This window comes from Tursiops truncatus, chromosome 11 (genome assembly GCF_011762595.2).
Source record: "Tursiops truncatus isolate mTurTru1 chromosome 11, mTurTru1.mat.Y, whole genome shotgun sequence".
Taxonomy (NCBI): Eukaryota; Metazoa; Chordata; class Mammalia; order Artiodactyla; family Delphinidae; genus Tursiops; species Tursiops truncatus.
In genome coordinates, this window is record NC_047044.1 from 101,738,640 (window position 1) to 101,761,668 (window position 23,029).

Sequence of the window (23,029 nt, forward strand, 5' to 3'; positions counted from 1 at the left end):
TATTACAAGAGACAAAGAAGGACACTACAAATGATCAAGGGATCAATCCAAGAAGAAGATTTAACAATTGTAAATATTTATGCACCCAACACAGGAGCACCTCAATACGTAAGGCAAATGCTAACAGCCATAAAGGGGAAAATAGACAGTAACACGATAATAGTAGGGGACTTTAACTCCCCACCTTCACCAATGGACAGGTCATCCAAAATGAAAATAAATAAGAAGACACAAACTTTAAATGACATATTAAACAAGATGGACTTAATTGATATTTATAGGACATTCCATCCAAAAACAACAGAATACACTTTCTTCTCAAGTGCTCATGGAACATTCTCCAGGATAGACCATGTCTTGGGTCACAGATCAAGCCTTGGTAAATTTAAGAAAGCTGAAATCGTATCAAGATCTTTTCCAACCACAATGCTATGAGAGTAGATATCAGTTACAGGAAAAAAAATGTAAAAAATACAAACACATGGAGGCTAAACAATACATTACTAAATAACCAGGAGATCACTGAAGAAATCAAAGGGGAAATCAAAAAAATACCTAGAAACAAATGACAATGAAAACACAACTACCCAAAACCTATGGGATGCAGCAAAAGCAGTTCTAAGAGGGAAGTTTATAGCAATACAGTCCTACCACAAGAAAAAGAAAAACCTCAAACAACCTAACCTTACACCTAAAGCAATTAGAGAAAGAAGAAGAAGAACAACAAAAAAGTTAGCAGAAGGAAAGAAAGCATAAAAGCAGATCATAAATAAATGAAAAAGAAATGAAGGAAACAGTAACAAAGAGCAATAAAACTAAAAGCTCGTTCTTTGAGAAGATAAACAAAATTGATAAACCATTAGCCAGACTCATCAAGAAACAAAGGGAGAAGACTCAAGTCAACAGAATTAGAAATGAAAAAGGAGAAGTAACAACTGACACTGCAGAAATACAAAGGATCATGAGAGATTACTACAAGCTACTATATTACAATAAAATGGGCAACCTGGCAGAAGTGGACAAATTCTTAGAAAAGCACAAACTTCGAGACTGAACCAGGAAGAAACAGAAAATATAAACAGATGAATCAGAAGCACTGAAATTGCAACTGTGATTAAAAATCTTCCATCAAAGAAAAGCCCAGGGGCTTCCCTGGTGGCACAGTGGTTGAGAGTCTGCCTGCCGATGCAGGGGACGTGGGTTTGTGCCCCGGTCCAGGAAGATCCCACATGCTGCAGAGCGGCTGGGCCCGTGAGCCATGGCCGCTGAGCCTGCGCGTCCAGAGCCTGTGCTCCGCAACGGGAGCGGCCCGCGTACCGCAAAAAAAAAAAAAGAGAAAAGAAAAAAAAAGAAAGAAAAGCCCAGGACCAGATGGCTTCACAGGTGAATTCTATCAAACATTCAGAGAAGAGCTAACACCTATCCTTATCAAACTCTTCCTAAATATAACAGATGGAGGAACACTCCCAAACTCATTTTACAAGGCCACCATCACCCTGATACCAAAACCAGACAAAGATGTCACAAAAAAAGAAAACTACAGGCCAGAATCTCTGATGAACATAGATGCAAAAGTCCTCAACAAAATACGAGCAAACAGAATCCAACAGCACATTAAAAGGATCATACACCATGATCAAGTGGGGTTTATCCCAGGAATGCAAGGATTCTTCAATATATGCAAATCAATCAGTGGGATACACCATATTAACAAATTGAAGGATGAAAACCATATGATCAGAAAAAGTTGCAGAAAAAGCTTTTGACAAAATTCAACACCCAGTTATGATAAAAACTCTCCAGAAAGTAGGCATAGAGGGAACCTACCTCAACATAATAAAGGCCATATATGACACACTCACAGCCAACATCGTTCTCAATGGTGAAAAACTGAAACCATTTCCTCTTAAGATCAGGAACAAGACAAGGTTGCCAAGGTTGCCCACTATTATTTAACATAGTTTTGGAACTTTTAGCCACAGAAATCAGAGAAGAAAAAGAAAAAGGAATCCAAATCGGAAAAGAACAAGTAAAACTGTCACTGTCTGCAGATGATATGATACTGTACATAGAGAATCCTACAGATGCTACCAGAAAACTACTAGAGCTAATCAATGAATTTGGTAAACTAGCAGGGTACAAAATTAATGCACAGAAATCTCTCACATCCCTATACACTAATGATGAAATCTGAAAGAGAAATTAAGGAAACACTCCCATTTACCACTGCAACAAAAAGAATAAAATACCTAGGAATAAACCTACCTAAGGGGGCAAAAGACTTGTATGCAGAAAACCATAAGGCACTGTTAAAAGAAATTAAAGATGATACAAACAGATGGAGAGATATACCATGTTCTTGGATTGGAATAATCGACATTGTGAAAATGACTATACTACCCAAAGCAATCTACAGATTCAGTGCAATCCCTATCAAACTACCAATGGCATTTTTCACAGAACTAGAACCAAAAATTGCACAATTTGGAAACAGAAAAGACTCTGAATAGCCAAAGCAATCTTGAGAAAGAAAAACGGAGCTGGAGGAATCAGGCTCCTGGACTTCAGACTATAGTACAAAGCTACAGTAATCAAGACAGTATGGTACTGGCACAAAAACAGAAATATAGATCAATAGAACAGGATAGAAAGCCCAGAGATAAACCCACGCGCATATGGTCACCTTATCTTTGATAAAGGAGGCAAGGATATACATTGGAGAAAGGACAGCCTCTTCAGTAAGTGGTGGTTGGAAAACTGGACAGCTGCATGTGAAACAGTGAAATTAGAACATTCCCTAACACCATACACAAAAATAAACTCAAAATGGACTAAAGACCTAAATGTAAGGCCAGACACCATAAAACTCTTTGAGGAAAACAGGTAGAACACTCTATGACATAAATCACAGCAAGATCTCCTTTGACCCACCTCCTAGAGAAAAGGAAATAAAACCAAAAATAAACAAAGGGGACCTAATGAAACTTAAGGGCTTTGGCGCAGCAAAGGAAAGCATAAACAAGGCAAAAAGACAACCCTCAGAATGGGAGAAAATATTTGCAAACAAAGTAACAAAGGATTAATCTCCAGAATATACAAGGAGCTCATGCAGCTCGATATCAAAAAACTAAACAACCCAACCCCAAAATGGGCAAAAGACCTAAATAGACATTTCTCCAAAGAAGACATACAGATTGCCACCAAACACATGAAAAGATGCTCAACACCACTAATCATTCGAGAGATGCAAATCAAAACTACCGTGAGGTATCACTTCACACCAGTCAGAATGACCATCATCAAAACATCTACAAACAATAAATGCTGGAGAGGGTGTGGAGAAAAGGGAACCCTCTTGCACTGTTGGTGGGAATGTAAATCGATACAGCCACTAGGGAGAAGAGTATGGAGGTTCCTTAAAAAACTAAAAATAGAATTACCATATGATCCAGCAATCCCACTACTGGGCATATACCCTGAGAAAACCATAATTCAAAAAGACACACGCCCCCCAATGTTTACTGCAGCACTGTTTACAATAGCCAGGACATGGAAGCAACCTAAGTGTCCATCGACAGATGAATGGATAAGGTGTGGCACATATGTTCAATGGAATATTCCTCAGCCATAAAAGAAACGAAATTGAGTTATTTGTAGTGGGGTGGATAGACCTAGAGTCTGTCATACACAGTGAAGTAAGTCAGAAAGAAAAGCAAATACCATATGCTAACACATATATATATAGAATCTAAAAAAAACACATGGGTTCTGATGAACCTAGGGGCAGGACAGAAATAAAGACATAGACGTAGAGAATGGACTTGAGGACATGGGGAGGGGGAAGGGTAAGCTGGGGTGAAGTGAGGGAGTAGCGCTGACTTATACACACTACCAAATGTAGAATGGATGGCTAGTTGGAAGCAGCCACATAGCACAGGGAGATCAGCTCGGTGCTTTGTGACCACCTAGAGGGGTGGGATAGGGAGGGTAGGAGGGAGACGCAAGAGGGAGGAGATATGGGGATATATGTATATGTATAGCTGACTCACTTTGTTATAAAGCAGAAACTAACACACCATTGTAAAGCAATTATACTCCAATAAAGATGTTAAAAAATAATAAAATTTTAAAAATAAATAAAATTTGTAAAAAAGGGTAATGTTGAGATTGAGAAATGATGGGCTCCAGTACCTTTCTAGCAAGAGGGATGACCAAAGATGTCCTAAGAAAGTTCATTGAAATGCTGACATTGTAACTAGTGGGTGTGTTCTGTTTTTAAACTTCGAATCATATTTTAAATACCCCGAGGTAGGCTGCTGTTTAAACAAAATTACTTCAAAATGGCTTTAAAAACTCATAAAAGGGCCTTCCCTGGTGGCACCGTTGTTGAGAGTCCGCCTGCCGATGCAGGGGACGCAGGTTCGTGCCCCGGTCCGGGAGGATCCCACATGCCTCGGAGTGGCTGGGCCCGTGAGCCATGGCCGCTGGGCCTGTGCGTCTGGAGCCTGTGCTCCGCGACGGGAGAGGCCACAGCAGTGAGAGGCCCGCGTACCGCAAAACAAACAAACTCATAAAAGAAAATGTGATATGAAATATTATTTCAGCAAACTCACACAGCAGCTATTTTACTCTCTGTTGTCCTCTGATATTAATCAGTATGCACATGGCTTTCAAATAGTTGTAGTCAGTTATTTGCGATTTTTTTCACTGTTTTATCTTAAAACATGTTTGCGTGTTTGTGTATTTTATCTCCGTTGTTGCATGTTTGTGTCATCTTAAACATCAGTAGCACTGCTGTGTACAGTTTTTGGTTTACCACAGAGCACCACCCCTTTTTTAAATGTTTTAAAAATATTTATTTATTTATTTGGCTGTGCCGGGTGTTAGTTGTGGCACACATGATCTTCCTTGTGCGTGTGGGATCTTTTAGTTGCGGCTTGTGGGATCTAATTCACTGATCAGGGATTGAACCTGGACCCCTGCATTGGGAGCTCAGAGTCTTATCCACCGGGCCACCTAGGTGACTAACAGTGGTAGTAGGAATTTAATTGAAAAAGTCAAGGCAAAAGGGTATCCTAAATAAAGAGTTTATCATAAGTAATTCTAACTTAAAGTGTTAATAAATGTACGTAGCAATTTTGGTGAACAGCCAAGGCTCTTTTGTTTTTGAATATGGGTCTGTTGATTGGAAGTCCATGTCATCTTTCTACCATAAACCGTACCTCTATATCTATTACCTATTGTTTTAAATTTATGCTTATTTAAAGTGGAGCAAGAACATAGAGACACTTGTGAAGCAGTTTCTGTGAAGAGTCATTCTAAACTTTTATGATTCTCCCCAGTCTTTTAGTTGTTTCTGTCACACCCAATTTGATGTGGTATTTTTAAAGCCACTTCTCAAAACATTTAATTTAGCTTTCATAGAAATATCACGCCTCTTTGCATGTCATCTTTCAATGATATCTGTGATTTTAAATAAATTACAGAATTTCAGTGACCAGTATAATGGTTTTTTTTTGGCCGTGCTGTGCAGCTTGTGAGATCTTAGTTCCGCAATCAGGGATCGAACCCGTGCGCCCTACAGTGGAAGCACAGAGTCCTAAGCACTGGACTGCTAGGGAAGTCCCAGTATTCCCAGTATAACTTTCCTAAACAGGCTGGGAGAACGATAACTGATTCTTGGTAGGCACACGCCCTGTACACGTGTGCTCAGCCCGCAGTGGGTCTTGTAACTCAGCACATCACTTGTGGAGGGTAGTTAAGAGAGGTTCTGTGTGTTGCTTTTTACTATTCCCCAGTTACTTACTTTTCTAAATTGTCTAGAGTCAAACTGCTGAATCAGAGTAATATTTTTATGAGGAGCTTGCCATTTAAAATAAATGTGTCCTATAGGTTGTCATACCATGTAGCACATCTTTTTAAGTTTTTACACATATTTTTTTTTTTGGGCTGTGCCAGGTCTTAGTTGCGGCACACGGGCTCTTTAGTTGCAGCATGTGGGCTCTTTAGTTGCAGCATGCTGGCTTCTTAGTTGCGGCATGCATGCGGGATCTAGTTCCCCGACTAGGGGTTGAACCTGGGCCCCGCCCGCACTGGGAGTGCATAGTCTTACCCACTGGACCACCAGGGAAGTCCCTAAACATTGTCTTAAGAACTAACTGTAACTTCTGAGAATGCTGGATTCTGTTGTTTTAAGACTCAGGTGTTTAGACTCAGTGAGCATCCATCATAATAGATTTGCTGGGCGTCCAGCTGAGTAGCTGTGTTGATAGTGTTTACTCCGTAAATGGTTAGGTCCCCTGAGGCAGGGATTATGTCTTCAATATTTCAGCTTGGGAGAAAGATTCTGGGAATTAATTTTATGAAACATACGTGGTTTTTATACTTCAACCTCCTAATTCCGTAGATGCCCAGAGTAGACATCGGGACTCAGTGGATTAGAGCCAGACAGTTTAATACCCTAGCCCAGCAAACAGCAGGAGTGTTACTGTGGCGGCAGTGGTTCCCCTGCCCTCAAGGACCATAGGGCAATGCCATGAACCCACGTGGTGGCCTTTCAAGCAGGAGTCGTGGTGCAGCTGAGGAACCTGGTCCTGAGGGCTCAGCACCTTCTGCAGCAGACAGTAAGCAAGTCAAGTTCCCTTTGCCGAGGAGTGAGCAGTCACGTGGTCGTTGGAGCTGCCTGATTGCCTTCACTGCCAGCTGTGGAGAGGGCTCGGTCAAAGGGCAGTCAGGCCTTCAGTTTGCCATGCTCAGCAAGGCCGTACAGGGATGCTTGGGGCTCACAGCAGGCTGCTGCTCCCAGCCATCCACCCCTCAGATTACATGCAGTGAAATCCATTCATTTGTTTCATGTAACACCTGATTAAGGTTATCATCCACAGAACCCAAATGAGCGTAATGGAGAGAATAATTCTGCAGTGTTGATCCCAGCCATCTACCTCGGGACCCCAGATTCAGCCAAGCGAGTAAGTCCCACAGGGACTAGCAGGACTTTTTTCAGATAATCACTTATTTTTCTTCCTTAGCATGTGTGGATTGCTCCACCTAACCAGTAGTAATAATCCAACTCAGCAGGAGGTATTGGTAGCCACACGTCCTCCTCCCTCTTCATCCAGGATGTAGGCCAAGACCAGTCTCTTGTACTCCACACAAGGGCATTTAGACTAACCTGATCTCCTAGGGCTGTCGTCTCATGGGCTGTGGTAGCTAAAGATAAGGATAGGTTCCTGGTTGTTACCTGTGTGACATGAACTCCCACACCAGGGAACAGTGGACCCAGGAGTCAGCGTTTCCCTGGGTAGGATGGCCTTCTCAGTCCATGGGGGTGCCATTGACTCTTAGGGACATTGTCCAGGGCAGGGTTGGCAAACAGCAGGCCTTGTGATTTTAGCTTTAGTTCATTAAGAAACATTTTCAAGTCTGCAGTGAAAGCTAGTTTCCAAAGCTACTCATCATTTGATAATAGTGGTTGAGGGCGGTTCTTCTTCCTCAGAGAAACCTTGGTGTCACTTTTGAGCTCAAAAAATTGCAGTGAAATGCTACCACTCTTTAGACATTGAACTGCTATGTGATAGGGTATGTCAGGATATCCAGCTTAGACTTCTGACCAAAATTCATGAAGCTAATGATTAAGTCCATGACAGCGAGTGAAGTTCACTGTTGAAACTCCTGGTTCATTATACAGGATGGATTTAAATATTTTCCAGAGTACCTACTGAGGAATACAGTGAATGAGCATAGGTGTTAAATATCTTGCATTTTCAGTCCTTGTAAATTCGTCTTTTTCTGCTCCACACAGTTTTGCCACTATCAGTAACACAGCTTGGCGGGTTCCGCTCCGGGGTGTGGTGAATCCGCGTCTCCACGGCTTCTTTGCGGGCGTCCCGTGCGTGGTTGCTCTTTGCAGGCTGTGGCGGCTCTTGAGTCGGTTCTGGCGCGGCGCTGCCCCTAGAACAGGTGACCGCTGAGCCTCAGCCATCTGTCGGGGCCGAGGAAGGCCCCTCAGAGTCGTCGCCTTGTAGTTCAGTTAATTGTTGATGTTGTTCTCAGTGTCCTGAACTCACGGAGCAGCTGTTCTCTTCAAAAGACGAATAGTATTCAACTTTTGTTTTTTCTGGACACATTTCTTCAGCTGCTGCAGTCAAACACAAGTTCCTTCCTTGGCTAACAGTGGAGCCCCTTAGGAACTTTGGTTGTGGCCTCGTTTTCGTTGCTTATTTCACAAGGAAATTTGTGATGAGGTGTTCCATTTAAAATTTTCTGATTTTTCTGATGGACTGTCCAGAGTTGGGAATCCGGTGATGAGCGCCTTCAGCCTGGCAACAGTGGCGCACGTCGTGCTCCTTCGCACAGTCAGGCCACCCAGGACTGTGCCGTCTCGTGTGGTGACAGGATGATCTGTGCTCCCCTGTGTCTGAGGAGCGCGACGTCCCAAGTCCAGCTCTGTTCTTGTGTTGGCATGTGCTCGTGCACAGGTGCAGTGAGGCTGGGGGTGCGACAGTGCCCTTGTGCCCCTGCCGTGTCCCTGCTGCGCGGGCTTTGTGGACGGCTCGTCTCCACTGTCGCTGGAGCTGCGTGGGGAATGCACGGCTGGGTGAGCGTGGCTCAGTTACGCTTTATTTTCGGGCACGGAATTTCCTGTGATTTTTACATGTCACGAAGTACTAATCTTGCCTTTTTTTCAGGCATGTAAAGACGTAAAAACCATTCTTAGTTTGTGGGCCGTGTAAAAATATGCAGGGGGCAGGTTTGGCTGATGGGCCCTAATTTGCTAACCCCCAATGACAGTGCAGAAGGAACATTGTTCTTCTCATTATTGAGGAGCTCAGTCTATTTATGCACAAAACTAAATGCTGTGTTTTTGTTCTTTTATTTTTGGCTGCGTTGGGTCTTCGTTGCTGTGCACGGGCTTTCTCTGGTTGAAGCGAGCGGGGGCTACTCTTGGTTGCGGTGCGCAGGCGTCTCATTGCGGTGGCTTCTCTTGTCGCGGAGTGTGGGCTCTAGGCACGCGGGCGTCAGTAGTTGTGGCACATGGGCTTAGTTGTTGTGGCACACAGGCTTAGGTGCTCCGTGGCATGTGGGATCTTCCTGGACCAGGGATCAAACCCGTGCCCCCTGCATTGGCAGGCGGGTTCTTAACCACTGCACCACCAGGGAAGTCCCTGTTCTTTTTTTATATTAAGCCCAAATCCGTTTCCTTTAATCATATTTCTTTTTTTACTAAAATAATTCTTTTTAATTGTATAAGTTATATATGTGTATTTGAAAGTATTCAGAAAGGTAAAAAAGTGAAAGAAAAAAATCCTATAATCCAGTAACTGAAATAATGAAATATTAACATTTTCCCATTTTTATAGATACATATAAACTTGAATTTATGGTTTACAAAACTGAGATCATGTACATGCCATTTTGTAACATTTAAAAAATTAACAATAGACTTGAATATCTGTCCACATCAATAAATAGATATCTACGGTCTCCTACTGTAGGGTATTTAGGTGGTTCACCAGTGTTTGCTGGTAGAAGGCAATCTGTCAGCCTGCAGATTTTCTTTCCAGTTCTAGCTTCATTTACGTTTCTATAACCTTCCCCTGCTAGTTATAGCCTAATAGGTCTAGAAAAACACTATTTAATAGAACTTTATGCAGTGATGAAAATGTTCTGTTTCTGCTCTTTTCAGTATTACAGTCACAAGTCACATGTGAATACTTGAAATATGACTAGTGCAACTGAGAAACGGAATTTTTAATTTTATTTAATTTTTAAAAAAATATTTACTTATTGGCTGTGTTGGGTCTTCGTTGCTGCGCGTGGGCTTTCTCTAGTTGTAGAGAGTGGGGACTACTCTTCGATGCGGTGCGCAGGCTTCTCATTGTGGTGGCTTCGCTTGTTGTGGAGCACGGGCTCTAGAGTGCAGGCTCAGTAGTTGTGGTGCACAGGCTTAGTTGCTCAGTGGCATGTGGGATCTTCCCAGACCAGGGCTTGAACCCGTGTCCCCTGCATTGGCAGGCGGATTCTAAACCACTGCGCCACCAGGGAAGCCCTAATTTTATTTAATTTTTATTTAAACTTAAAAAGCTGCATGTGGCTAGTGGCTGTAATATTATTAGACACACAGGTGTAGAACTCAGTTTTTTATCTTCCTCTCTAAGCTAGCCCCTGTTCTTACAGTGATTTGTTAAGGGTACCACCTGCTATCCAGGCTTGAAGCACAGGGGTCATCCTTTAACTCTTATCTCTGCTTCCTTCCCCATTTGTCGACTGTTATCAGCTGTTTCAATTTTGTGACGATTCTCCCATTATCCTTCAGGTCCTGCCTCAAAGTATTGCAAATGTCTCCTGATTTTTCTTCTTCATTTCATGTTTTCTCCGTCATGTATTTTGCATGCTACAAGCAGACTGAGCTTCCTCATATTGCCTCTTACATGGAGAACCCACAGTTCCTCCCTTTTCCCTCAGGCTGTTCTACAGAAGAGACTTCCGCTGGTTTTCCTGATCCTATTACCTGTTGTGTCTCATGTCTGTCATTGCCTTGGACTGTAAACAAGCTATGCTTATTCCTATCTGTATTTTTCCCCTTGAGCTGAGCTGCTCTAGAATAGTAGACTTCTCTGGTAGTGGTTCCTGCTGCTTCCCCTGTCTGTTCTTGTCTCCTTCCCGGGCCCCTGGGAAACTGCATTTAGGCAGGACCATACGACTAGTCCTAGCCAGTGAAATGTGAGTGCATGGGGTTTGTGGCACTTGTAGGCTGTGACATTTAAGAGCCAGTATGCCTCCTCCCCGTTTTTTTTCCCTTGCCTTGTGGATTTAAGGGGGATGTACGTTCCTAAGGGCATAGCTGTAGTAGGGCAGGACCACCATCAGGCAGGATTGCTGAGTGACTGCATGACAGTTTCCTTGCCTCCAATTTCCCGGGTTAGATATGGAGCACAAGGGAGAGATGGGACCTTTAGGTTAAGTTGCTGAAATTGCTGGCTTTATTTATCACTGCCGCATAGACTACCCTGTCCTAATTAACATATCTCCCATATTTACACATCAGGGTGACCAGCTGTCCAGTTTGCCCAGGAGTGAGTAAAACTGGGAAAATCCTGGGCAAACTGGGTGAGTTGGTCACCCTAATACATAAAGTACTTCCCCATCTACCCAAATTCCACTTATTTATGATATTTCTTAACTGTAACAGATTTCATGCTCACAAAAAACCAGGCCTTTTCAACCCCTGTGGTTTATTAAGTTTGTGAGGACCTTAAGCAATTACATAAGCCTGTGTTGATCAACTTTTCCCCCCTGCTTGAGCATAGAATTTTTTTCTACCTGAACATTGTAGGATCTGAGGAGTTTACCTGCTTTGACGTTTTTGTTTTGTTTTTGAAATTTGGTTGTTACCCTCGTATTGTCTCCTTAAGCCTGAGCACAGGGTATTACGTCAGTACGTAAATACAGATGTGCGTGCTAGCTTCTTAGAAGGAAACGTGAGGCTCTACCTGCTGCCTTTGCCGCTTTGCTGCCCGATTTGTTACCTAAAATGTGGTACAGAGCTCCCTTCTGTGCCACGCTGCTAGAAATAGGGCCTGCTGCAGCATGCATCGGTGCGATGTGGTTAGGGTTTGGTTTCAAATTCATGAAGCAGTAGGTGTGAAAAGAAGAGGCTAAAGGATGTGACCCTATTCGTGACTCAAGATTTCTGTCACGTTAAATGTCTTTCATTTTTTCCTAAGTGAGTCATGTGCTGGGTACGTACTTTTCCATAAATAGTTAACTCTGAACTTTTCCAGAAGTTGTCAGCTCTTCCAGACTGTGTTAGTTTGTTGAATATGTTCAAGATTATATATTCTGACTAGTAGAAGTCCTGTTGACTTGCATATATGATGCCAGATGGTAACTTGTTATGTTCAACTTTGCATCTTTTAATATAGAGCACCTTGATGTTGTAGTCATTGATAGGGATTTAGTAAGACATTTCTTAGGTTAGGAAGGAGAGTAAGTTCATGTCTGTTAATTAGTAATGTGACTGTCAAATACATGTCGTGATGCTGGCTTGTTATTTGTTCAGCCGTTAGGCACTAACCCCCATTCTCCCCTCCTCTCCCTCCCTAGGCAAACACTATTCTGCTTTCTGTCTCTGTGAATCTCATTTGAGTGGAATTGCACAATATTTGTTCTTTTGCGTCTGGCTTATTTTGCTTAGTATAATGTCTTTAAGGTTCATCCATGTTGTAGCCCGTTTCAGAATTTTACTCCTTCTTAATGCTGAATCATACTACATTGTATGCATAAGCACATTTTGTTTATCTGTTTGTCTACTGATGGATATTGGATTATTTCTACCTGTCGACTATTGTGAACAATGCTGTTATAAACATTTCTGTACAAATAATCTGTTTGAGTCTCTGCTTTCAGTTCTTTTGGGCATATACCCAGGTGTAGAATTGGTGGGTCATTCTATGTTTAATTTTTTTGAGGACGTGCCATCCTTTTTTCCCACAGTAGCTGCATCATTTTACATTCCAGTCAGCAATGCACGGGGGTTCCAGTTACTCCACACCCTCACCAGTGCTTGTTGTTTCCTGCTCTTTTTGTAACAGTCATCCTAATGGGTGTGAAGTGGTATCTCACTGTGGTTGCTCATTTCTTTTTATTGCTGAATAATATATCATTGTGTGGATGTACCATAGTTTTTGTATCCAGTCTCCTATTGAAGAACATCTTGGTTCCTTCCAAGTTTTGGCAATTATATGTAAAGCTGTTATAAACATTCATGTTCAGGTTTTTATGTAGATATAAGTTTTCAACTCATTTGGGCAATATCGAGGAACATGATTGCTAGATTGTGTGGTAAGAGTATGTTTAGCTTTGTAAGAAACTACCAAGCTGTCTTCTAAAGTGGCTGTACCATTCCCACCAGCAGTGTATGAGGGTTCCAGTTTCTCTTCATCTTTGCCAAACTTGCTATTGTCCATGTTTTTATTATAGCTATACTGGTGGTGTGCAGTGGCACCTCATTGTGGTTTTAATTTGCATTCTTAACCGTTGCGCCACCAGGGAAGCCCTGCAGTTGGAAGTTTTGGTAGGGATTACATTGGATCTGTAGATCACTTTGGGGAGTATCACCATCTCAAATCAATTTTTCAAGACAGGTTCTCATAACCCGATCCCAATAGTGGTTCACAATTCATTATTTCCAGAGATGTGTACTGTTTAATTGTTTTACATTCTTTCTATCAGGAACAGGAGATGTTTGATCCTGACTACTATGAACCCAGAGTTTGAGTGGGTGCTCGTTGGATTTTCTTTGCATTCTTCTCTTTAGATCCGTCCTTCCTCAAATCTCTCCCCTAATCTGCAGGATAGCTGGGGATGTGGTAACACTGGAGCCTGAAAACTACTGTTATGATTGACTATTTTGGAATTTCGTTGTTTCTTTTTTTTTTTTTTTCTTTTTTAGCTGTGTTGGGTCTTCGTTGCTGTGCGTGAGCTTTCTCTAGTTGTGGCGAGCAGGGGCTACTCTTCATTGCGGTGGCTTCTCTTGTTGTGGAGCATGGGCTCTGGGCACGTGGGCTTCAGCAGTTGCAGCACGCGGGCTCAGTAGTTGTGGCGTGCGGGCTTAGTTGCTCTGTGGTATGTGGGATCTTTCCAGACTAGGGCTCAAACCCGTGTCCCCTGCATTGGCAGGCAGACTCCCAATCACTGCACCACTGGGGAAGTGTAGAATTTGTTTCTTAAAAATCTGGTTTCTTACTCGTCCAGTATGGTATCATTTGGAGTATTTGTTTTTTCTGTTGAATGAATAATTGAACTGTGTTGTCTGTACTATTCAGTAGATGTTTGATTATAATCTGATTTGATTATAATTTGATTATAATTATTTACTTATAATTATTTGGGTTGTCAAGAGCAGTATTTGTCAAGTCTAATTGCCTGAACACTTACTAAAACAAAGATTATGGAGCCCTGCCCCAGACCTACTGAACCAGATGCTCCATACTGGGTCCTGGGAATCTGTATCTTTAATTATTACTTCATTATTATTTAATATTCTCTCAGTAATTTTAATGTGCCCCAGTTTGGGGAACCATAGATTTAGAAAGCATTTGCTCTGGAAGGTCTAGGCCATACATAGAGCTGTTCTCAGCTTGTTGGTCTGATATTCGTTTTGAGTGCATTTCAGGGCTGGAGTATGATGATTGCTGACTCACCTGACCCTTCCTTTGACACGGAGGTGGGTGGGATTTAGTGTACTAAAGTCTGTTTATCTTTGAGATATTTTTCTGCGTTTATAGTGCAGGATTTATGCTGCCTTGGTGCTACTGCATAGCTCTGTGCTTTTGAAAATCAGGGTGGGGTGGGGGCTGGTTGAATGAAAAGCAGTGAATCTGTCTGTGTCATTGGTTATTAAAGAAATAGCCTTTTGTATCCTGACAGCAGTAGACTTTTTCTGGTTTAGGTTTTCCACATGGCTTATTATCAAGTATGACAACTTGTCGTGTGTAATTAGCATCACATTAGTCTCATGAGAATAGGTACGCCTTTAATCAGCTGCTTTTCTTTAATCGGGCAGGATGAGGCATGCGGTAACCAAGACATTCCTGTCATTTACTTTGCGGCCTGGTGTTGGTGTTGGTGGTGCTGTGATGGGTATGAGGGTGTGTATGTGTCTTAGGTGTGCAGATTTTCCTGAAAGGGGCAGATGGCAGATAAAACATTCATATATTCCTTATTTTTCATTCATTGTACTTCAAAAATTGTAATTGTATGTTTTTGAATTCAGTAATAATTTTACTTATCAGAATATCTACTTTCTAATCTTCTTTCTGTATAATTTATTTGAGCTTGGGCAAGTCATTTCTGAAAACTCTCATAAGCTTGGAGATGGCGGTTGAGGTCTTATTCTTTCCATTCCTCCTCCTCAGTGTTCTCCATCACAATCCATCACCATAAATAAATGTTCTCATTACCGTCCTGTGTAGGTAGTTGTTCTGTATTCTTACTCTCTTACATAAAATGACTACTCATTTTCTTTATTTCTTTTAACTTTTGTCATTTGAGGTAGCCTCAGAATATACTGATAACTTTTTTTAATTCCTCTGAATCTATTTATAACTTTTTTTTTTGTCTTTTTCTTGTGTCCTTTCTTTCCAGCAGAGTTGTTGTGTTATACATCGTAATGCTTTGAGTCTTCATCACAGTGACAGTGATAGCTATTGCTATCAAGTATTCGTGTACTTTTTTAGTCCTTACTTGACCCAAGTCTAGGACAAAGGGACTACCTCAAATATTTTGTAGTTTGTAATCAGGTCAGATTAATGATAATAAACTATAATATCATTGAATGGTATAAGACAGTATATATTTAAGTGTTAAAGTATGTGGCACAGATTAAATGATATACATGTTCAAACATCAGTGATACATAAGTAGTCAGTGAAGTTACTGTGGAAAAGTAGAGAGACTTAAATTGCTCCTTGCAGGGAATTCTCTGGCGGTCCAGTGGTTAGGACTCGGCACTTTCACTGCCGAGGGCCCGGGTTCAATCCCTGGGAGGGGAACTAAGATCCTGCAAGCCGCCTGGCGAAGCCAAAAAAAATTGGGACTTCCCTGGTGGTTCAGTGGTTGGGAATCCGCCTGCCAATGCAGGGTATATGGGTTTGAGCCCTGGTCCGGGAAGATCCCACGTGCCACAGAGCAACTAATCCCGTGCGCCACAACTACTGAGCCTGCGTTCTAGAGCCCGCGAGCTACAACTACCGAGCCCGCACGCCTAGAGCCCGTGCTCCGCAACAAAGAGGAGCCCCCACTTGCCGCAACTGGAGAAAGCCCCTGCGCAGTGACAAAGACCCAACCACAGCCATAAATAAATATATTAATTAATTAATTTTAAAAAATTGGTCCTTGCAGGGTGGACAGAATTAAATAATCAGGAAAAGGAAGAGCAGTCCAGGTTAGGTAAAAATGTCTTTTTTGGTTAGTGAAGAAATTGGCAGTGAGTTCATACTGGGTGGGAAGAGGAATTAATTTTTAAAAATTTCTTACCATATATCATTTAATGTGCCTTATAATTAATACATAATGGGAATAAATAAATAAATTCCAATCAAGTCAGAATAGGAAGACTCTACATTTCCATAGTGGGAATAATAGATCATAGATATGTAGTCTATAGGGTCCTATACAGTAATCCTAGCATTGAGCAGTGAATTTGGTTCTGAGGCAAAGCCAAAAATAAGTGAAGGTATACAGTAGGTCCTCCTCCATGGGGAATATGGTCCAAGATTCTCAGGGGATGCCTGGAACGGTGCCGGTTAGTACCAAACCCTGTGTGTACTGGTGTTTTCCTATAATAATGGGCGGATAGTGTATACAGTCTGGATATGCTGGGTGTGTTTCAGGTCTCAGGTGGGATGGAGCAGGACCCCACCAGATTTCACGACACTAATCAGAATGGTGTGTAATATAAAAATAACGAATTTTATTTCTAGAATTTACTATTCAGTATTTTCCAGCTGTGGCTGATTGCGGGTAACTGAAACCACAAAGGGGACTATTGCATTTAGTTCCCAGGATTTTTTTCCCATAACCAGAAGCTATACTATTTTCTTTAAAGTGGAATGTTATTCTTTAAGAGAATTGTTTTTTCACTTAGAGCTTTATTACATAAGGCACAGAGAAATGCAGTAGAAAATGTCAATATCAAATACTGTATTACATTTCAAGACACTTTCTTAATGTAATTGTGGATAAAAGCTAAGGAAATGGCACCAAAGTGCAGCTCAGTTATAACAAATAGGTAATATTATCTGGGGATTTTTCTGATGATCCAGCTTAATTTGAGTATAAAATCTAGAATGCAAGGAATGGAGGGACTACTTCTCTTGTCAGGAAGCCTTATAAAAAGGTTCATCCAGCAGGTTGTAGTCCCTGGAAAGAGTCTGAAATATTCAGGAGTTCTGTATTTCTGATTAAGGGCAGGTCAGAAGCAAGCTGGCCGATGTTGAGTTTGAGATGTTTTTGCAGAACTTAAAAGGCTAACCCAGGCTCTTCAGCATGGTGCTCACCCTGCTTCTGCTGTGGAAGTGCATGTGAAGGAGGATCAGGTAGGTAAGAGAAGGGTTTGTCTTAAAAGTACTGTGTTCACTGTAGCTCATGGCAGTGACTGATCAAAATTCTTCCATTGTTGAGCACGCCAGAGATTATTTGAGCCTGGAAAAAGTTTGAAGGCAAGTCTCTTTGAGGCAGTCACATCTGCTGGAAATTTGGAAAACCAGGGACCTTCTGGTACTCAGAACTGTAGCTTCCTGGTAAAACTTCCCAGATGAATTTATTGTGAAATGTACCCTTATATTTAAAAAATTAACTTTCCTTCTGTGTTTTTTAATATAAATTAATGAAACTCTGTTGGACATGTGTTCAGGAAAAATATATATTTTAGTTTTATTTTTTTAATATTTATTTATTGGTTGCATCGGGTCTTAGTTGCAGCATGCAGGCTCCTTGTTGTGGTGCGCGGGCTTCTCTCTAGTTGTGGTACGTGGACTCAGTAGTTGCAGCATGTGGGCTTAGTTGCCCTGCGGCATGTGGGATCTTAGTTCCCCGACCAGGGATCGAACCGGTGTCCCCTGCATTGCAAGACGATTGTTAACCACTGGACCACCAGGGAAGTTTCTGTGTTTTAGTTTTAGATCAATTGATATTAAGCCATTCTCTCTTGCAGCAATTGAAGAGTGAGAGTAACTGTTGGTGTTATAACAGACACTTTATGTCACTTAGCATTATCTAAACTGTCAGAAGGTTGTTTCTGCTGGTCCAGACTGTTAGAGTACTTAAAGCAGATTCTGTATAAGCATCATTGATTAGAAATCTGTGATAAGCTGATTCTGTTCACAGGGACAAGGTTTGGGGAAAGATCACTGTGCAATGGTAACAACCCATTTTAGAGAGTCAAAAGGATTGGTGGGTGGGAGCCACTATCTTTTGAGCATTTTTGATGTGGTGGAGCTTAACTAATTTATCTCACTGCCCTTGACAGCTTCTTTTTGTGGTAGGTATTATTTTCCTGTTTACGTAAGAGGAGAGGTTCAGGAAGATTATTTTCGTTGCCTAAAGTCACGTGTAATGAGCTGGAATGCTTGGCCTCAAAGCTTACCTTCCCCTTTACTGAGACGCCTTCCAGGAAGCCAGATGGAGAGAGAGAATTTCAGTGAAAGAAATAAGATTGACCCCAAATAATTTCCCAGTCTTGTTTGCCTTGTTTTAATAATGTTACGTATATTCTGGAAGTCACTTTACCTAGTGTAATGATATTAATCGGTGAAGTTGTAGAGCCGTCTAAACTACAGATTACTTTTAAAAGGAAAACCTGTTCTAATTATAAGCAGTACTTGAGATTTATTACAAGTCTGGAAGTGAAATAAGCCAGTTCCTGAAAGACAAATGTTGTATGATTCCACTTGCATAAAGTACTTAGAGTAGTCAGAATTGAGAGAGAAGTAGAATGGCGTTTGCCAAGGGCTGAGGAGAAGAGGTAATGGACAGTTACTGTGTAGTGGGTCTAGAGCTTCAGTTTTACGAAATGAAAAGAGTTCTGGAGATGGATGGTAGCACAACATTATGAATGTATTTAATACTACTGAACTGTACACTTAAAAATGGTTAAGATGGTAAATTTTGTGAGATGTATTTTACCACAGTAAAAAAAAAAATTGGAAAAACAAAGCCTATATGTAAAGATAGATGTTTATGCTTTTTGAGAATTTACAAAGATTACCTTATTCATAGGATACATTTTGTCTTCAAATTTTGCGTAAGATTGTGTGTTTTTTTAAAATTTATTTTTGACTGTGTCAGGTCTTAGTTGCAGCATGCGGGATCTTTCTTTGCAGTTCATGGGCTTCTCTGTAATTGTGGCACTTGGGCTTAGTTGCCTGGTGTCATGCGGGATCTTAGTTCCCTGACCAGGGATCAAACCCTTGTCCCCTTCATTGGAAGGCAGATTCTTTTTTTTTTTTTTTTAATTATTTATTTTTGGCTGCATTGGGTCTTTGTTACTGCATGTGGGCTTTCTCTAGTTGCAGCGAACAGGGGCTACTCTTCGTTGCGGTGCGCGGGCTTATCATTACGGTGGCTTCTCTTGTTGCGGAGCACGGGCTCTAGGCACACAGGCTTTAGTAGTTGTGGCACGTCGCGGGCTCAGTAGTTGTGGCGCACGGGCTTAGTGGCTCCGCGGCATGTGGGAACTTCCCAGACCACAGCTCAAACCTGTGTCCCCTGCATTGGCAGGCGGACTCTCAACCACTGCGCCACCAGGGAAGCCCTGGGAGAGGTTTTTAATTACTGATTCAATTTTATTACTGGTAGTGGGTTTATTCATATTTTCTTTTTCTTCCTGATTCAGTCTTGGGAGATTGCATGTTTCAGGGATTTATCTGTTTCTTCTAGGTTGTCCATCTTATTGGTGTACAGTTGTTTATAGTAGTTTCTTATAATCCTTTGTGTTTCTGTGGTGTGGATTGTATCCTCCTTCACTTTTTATTTTACTTGGGTCCTCTCTTTTTTTCTTCATGAGTCTGGCTAAAGGTTTATCAATTTTGTTTATCTTTTCAAATAACCAGCTCTTAGTTTCATTGATCTTTTCTGAGTTTAGCCTCTGTTTCATTTATTTCTGCTCTGATCTTTAGGATTTCTTTTCTTCTAACTTTGCACTTCATTTGTTCTTCTTTTTGTAGTTCTTTTAGGTGTAAAGTTAGTTTGGTTATTTGAGATTTTGCTTGTTTCCTGAGGTAGGCTTGTGTTGTTACAAGCTGCCCTCTTAGAACTGCTTTTGCTGCGTCCCATGGATTTGGGATTCTTGTGTTTCTGTCTCCGTTTGTCTACAGGTATTTTTTAATTTCCGTTTTGATTTCTTCAGTGACCCACTGGTTGTTTAGTAGCATATTGTTTTAGGTAATGTTTTAAAATTTTTATGTATATAGTTTCAACTAAGATATATTTTATATATATATATATATATGTATATATATGTAGGCAGAAATGTTAAATGAAATGTCATTAAATAAAATATATATTAACCATGACATTGAGGGGATCCTTTCTGTTGCATTTCAACTAGAAATACCTAAGGAATTTTATATTTCCCACAAAAAAATCCTTTTGAGGGTCTGAGTTTTATTTTAGTTAGTCTCAGCTCAGAAGGAAAGTGTTTTATGTAGCCTGAAGGAAAATTATTTTGGTCAACTTTGAAAGTTGAAATCTAATCAGATAATCTGTGAGATATAGAAATGTTTATTAACCTTTTAGTTTTCAAATGAATTTTAAAGACTTACAGATGCTATAAGTTTCTTGACCTAAATTAAATTAGTAAGCTCATCTTTGAATTCAGAATTTTTTGTTTGCAAAGGATGAAAGCATATTAAAGCCTAAAACCTCTGTTTAGAAAACTTGGCAGTGATACAAACAACTGTAAAAGTACTGGGAATATATAAAATAAATATATTCTGAATGGGAGGAGTGAGCTATCATGGTTGGATTCAGGGTTTCAGATGAAATGATGACACTCTGCCCCAAATATCTGGGGCAGGAAAAATGAGTAAATTGTTCAGCATCTGGTTTATTTTTCTCCTTTGGAGTCTTCCTCTTTGTTCTCCATTCTGTGCTACAGACCAGGACCTTACTTTTCCTTTTACTGCATGAGAATAACTTGTGCCCCATACTTTTGGTATATTCATGGTTTTCTTAATTTGGAGGATATAAATCTTTTGATGATAATGGGCCTTCTCTCTTGAGCTGCAGTTTGCAAGAAGATGTGAAGGTAAGGGGCCGTGAATGTCATTTTCAGGAGACATTATCACTGATCTAGACAGCCTTTTAGGTTTCCTTTCCTGTTATGTCAAAACTGTTTCTGAACTGTTTCCTTCCTAGCAGCCCAGCCAGATGAGGAGGAGGACACAGGCTGCATCAGTGGCTCTGTACTCACACTGGCCTGAATTCCAGTCACAGCTCCTCCATAGTCGTGGGACAACCTACCCAGGCCTCAGCTTCCTCATCTTTATGTTATCTCCTAGCCCCTAGTCAAGATCATGAGTTTTGATTTTGTATTTTCTGACTTAATGCTTAAAATCCTACCCATATTCTAATGTTTTCTTTCACTAGTAACCTTTCTTATTGGTTTCAGGGGTTCAACAGGATATAGCTTCACAATCTCTGGATCAAGAAGTTTTATTAAAAGTTAAAACTGAAATTGAAGAAGAGCTAAAATCCCTGGACAAAGAAATTTGTGAAGGTCTCTTTATCCTTATTTTCCTAGTTAATTAGCGGGTTGTTTGGTGTGGTGTTTTTTGTTGTTTTTTTTTTACAGTGGAGTGTTCACAACATTACACAGCTTCATGGGTATAGGATTATAGGGGTGAAACTAGAAAGTACCTCTTTCTTTCCTGGGGGAATCTGTTTATAAGTTTCTAAACTATACCCAACAGAGTAGATGGAACCTTTTCTGGTGTTAAGTAATGGACTACACAGTCATGTTAAGGTACTACTTTCCGTTCAGTGTCATTGATATCTTTATATTAATAACACTAAAGGGAGAAATGTAAGTATGCTGCTTTCATTTCTCATGTGCTATAGATGGTGGTGGCAGTGATAACATTTTTAACACCGCCAAAAGAAACACTGTATACGTTGACAGTAACTTCCCACTTCTAGTCCCACCAGCCCCCTGTCTCCATCCCCAATCCGTCTGCTTTCTGTCTCCATGCATTTGCCTGTCATGGGTCTACACGTAAATGGAATCATACACGGGGTGGTGTTTTGTGACCGGCTCTTTCACTTAGCATAGTATTTTCAAGGGTCATCCACGTGGTAGCACAGATCGGTACTTCATCCCATTGTATGAAGAATAATGCCCCACTGTGTAGATGCAGCACGTTCATCAGCTGATGGCTGTTTAGGTGGATTCCACTTTTTGGCTGTTACGTATAATGATGCTGTGAACATTCATGTACAAGTTTTTGTGTAGATGTGTATTGCCCAGTGATTTTTATTTTTTTATTTTTAATTTTGGGGTTTTTTTCTTTTTTTTTGGCCATGCCACGTGGCTTGCTGGATCTTAGTTCCCGACCAGGGATCAAACCCGGGCCCTCGGCAGTGAAAGTGCTGAGTCCTAACCACTGGACCGCCAAAGAATTCCCTGCCCAGTAATTTTTAACAAGAAAAAATAGAAATCATGTTTATAAATCAGCTCCCTGTTGAACATTAACAAGACCTAATGTTAATGTTCTCTTTTATTTTCCTTTACTGACATTTTTAACTGATTAATGTTATAATTCTGTTTTAATCCTTGCCCATTTCTGATAACAGTACTGCATGGCAAAATGGGCAAAAGGCAGAAAAGAAAATGGCAACGAAGGCTTATATGCACTTCCTCATCGAACCTGTATTCCCCAAGACTTAGCGTCAGAGTGGGCGTTCCCAGGCTTGCTCAGACCGTGCAGCATCTGTGAACTTTGTAGCCATGTATATCTTTCTTGAAGAAATACATATTTAACTCTAGTGAAATTTGCAGCCTTCTAGGAGCAAGCTTTGCATTAATGCAATAAATGCTTTGTGGAGGTTATTGATAACCCTTGGGAGTGGGTACAAGCCACCTGCTTTCCTGGAGGTCTGTGCCCTGCACCCCATTTGTACCCTGGACCAGGGATGATCTGGCCTCTCCTTCCTGCAGTTAGAGCAGGGCTGCGTCTGTGTAACAGGGAGTGAGGAAGCAGAGGAGAAGCTGGCTGTGTGAGTGGGCAGCTTGTATACTTTTAAAATATATCCATGTGCATGATTGTGAGTTTGGAAGTTCACTCTAAAAGGGAATGAAAGTCATGAGGTCCTCTAAGGTGGAATAACTGATTAGAATCTGGTTTAAGAAGAGCCACATTTGTAAAGGTAAAAACAAATCTTGAGATCTTGAGGGGTGATAGAGCTGGGCGTTGCTCTCACTTATTCTCTGGCTGAGCGGGGCTGCGGTGATAGACAGAATTGGTTTGTG

At 41.1% G+C, this 23,029-nt stretch overlaps 1 protein-coding gene across 8 annotated transcripts in view; it reads left to right on the forward strand.

Annotated features, from left to right (window-relative positions):
• Nucleotides 1–23,029, forward strand: part of BCL2L13 (BCL2 like 13) — a 64,218-nt gene that overhangs the window by 13,898 nt on the left and 27,291 nt on the right. For all 8 annotated transcript variants that reach the window (XR_004529082.2, XR_012324632.1, XR_004529083.2 and 5 more), the window contains exon 3: nt 21,173–21,280. Coding sequence is in view for 5 of the 8 variants with exons in the window: in XM_073789287.1 (XP_073645388.1) it covers nt 21,173–21,280 (108 nt within the window). In the remaining 3 variants the exon portion in view is untranslated. The remainder of the gene's footprint in view (nt 1–21,172; nt 21,281–23,029) is intronic.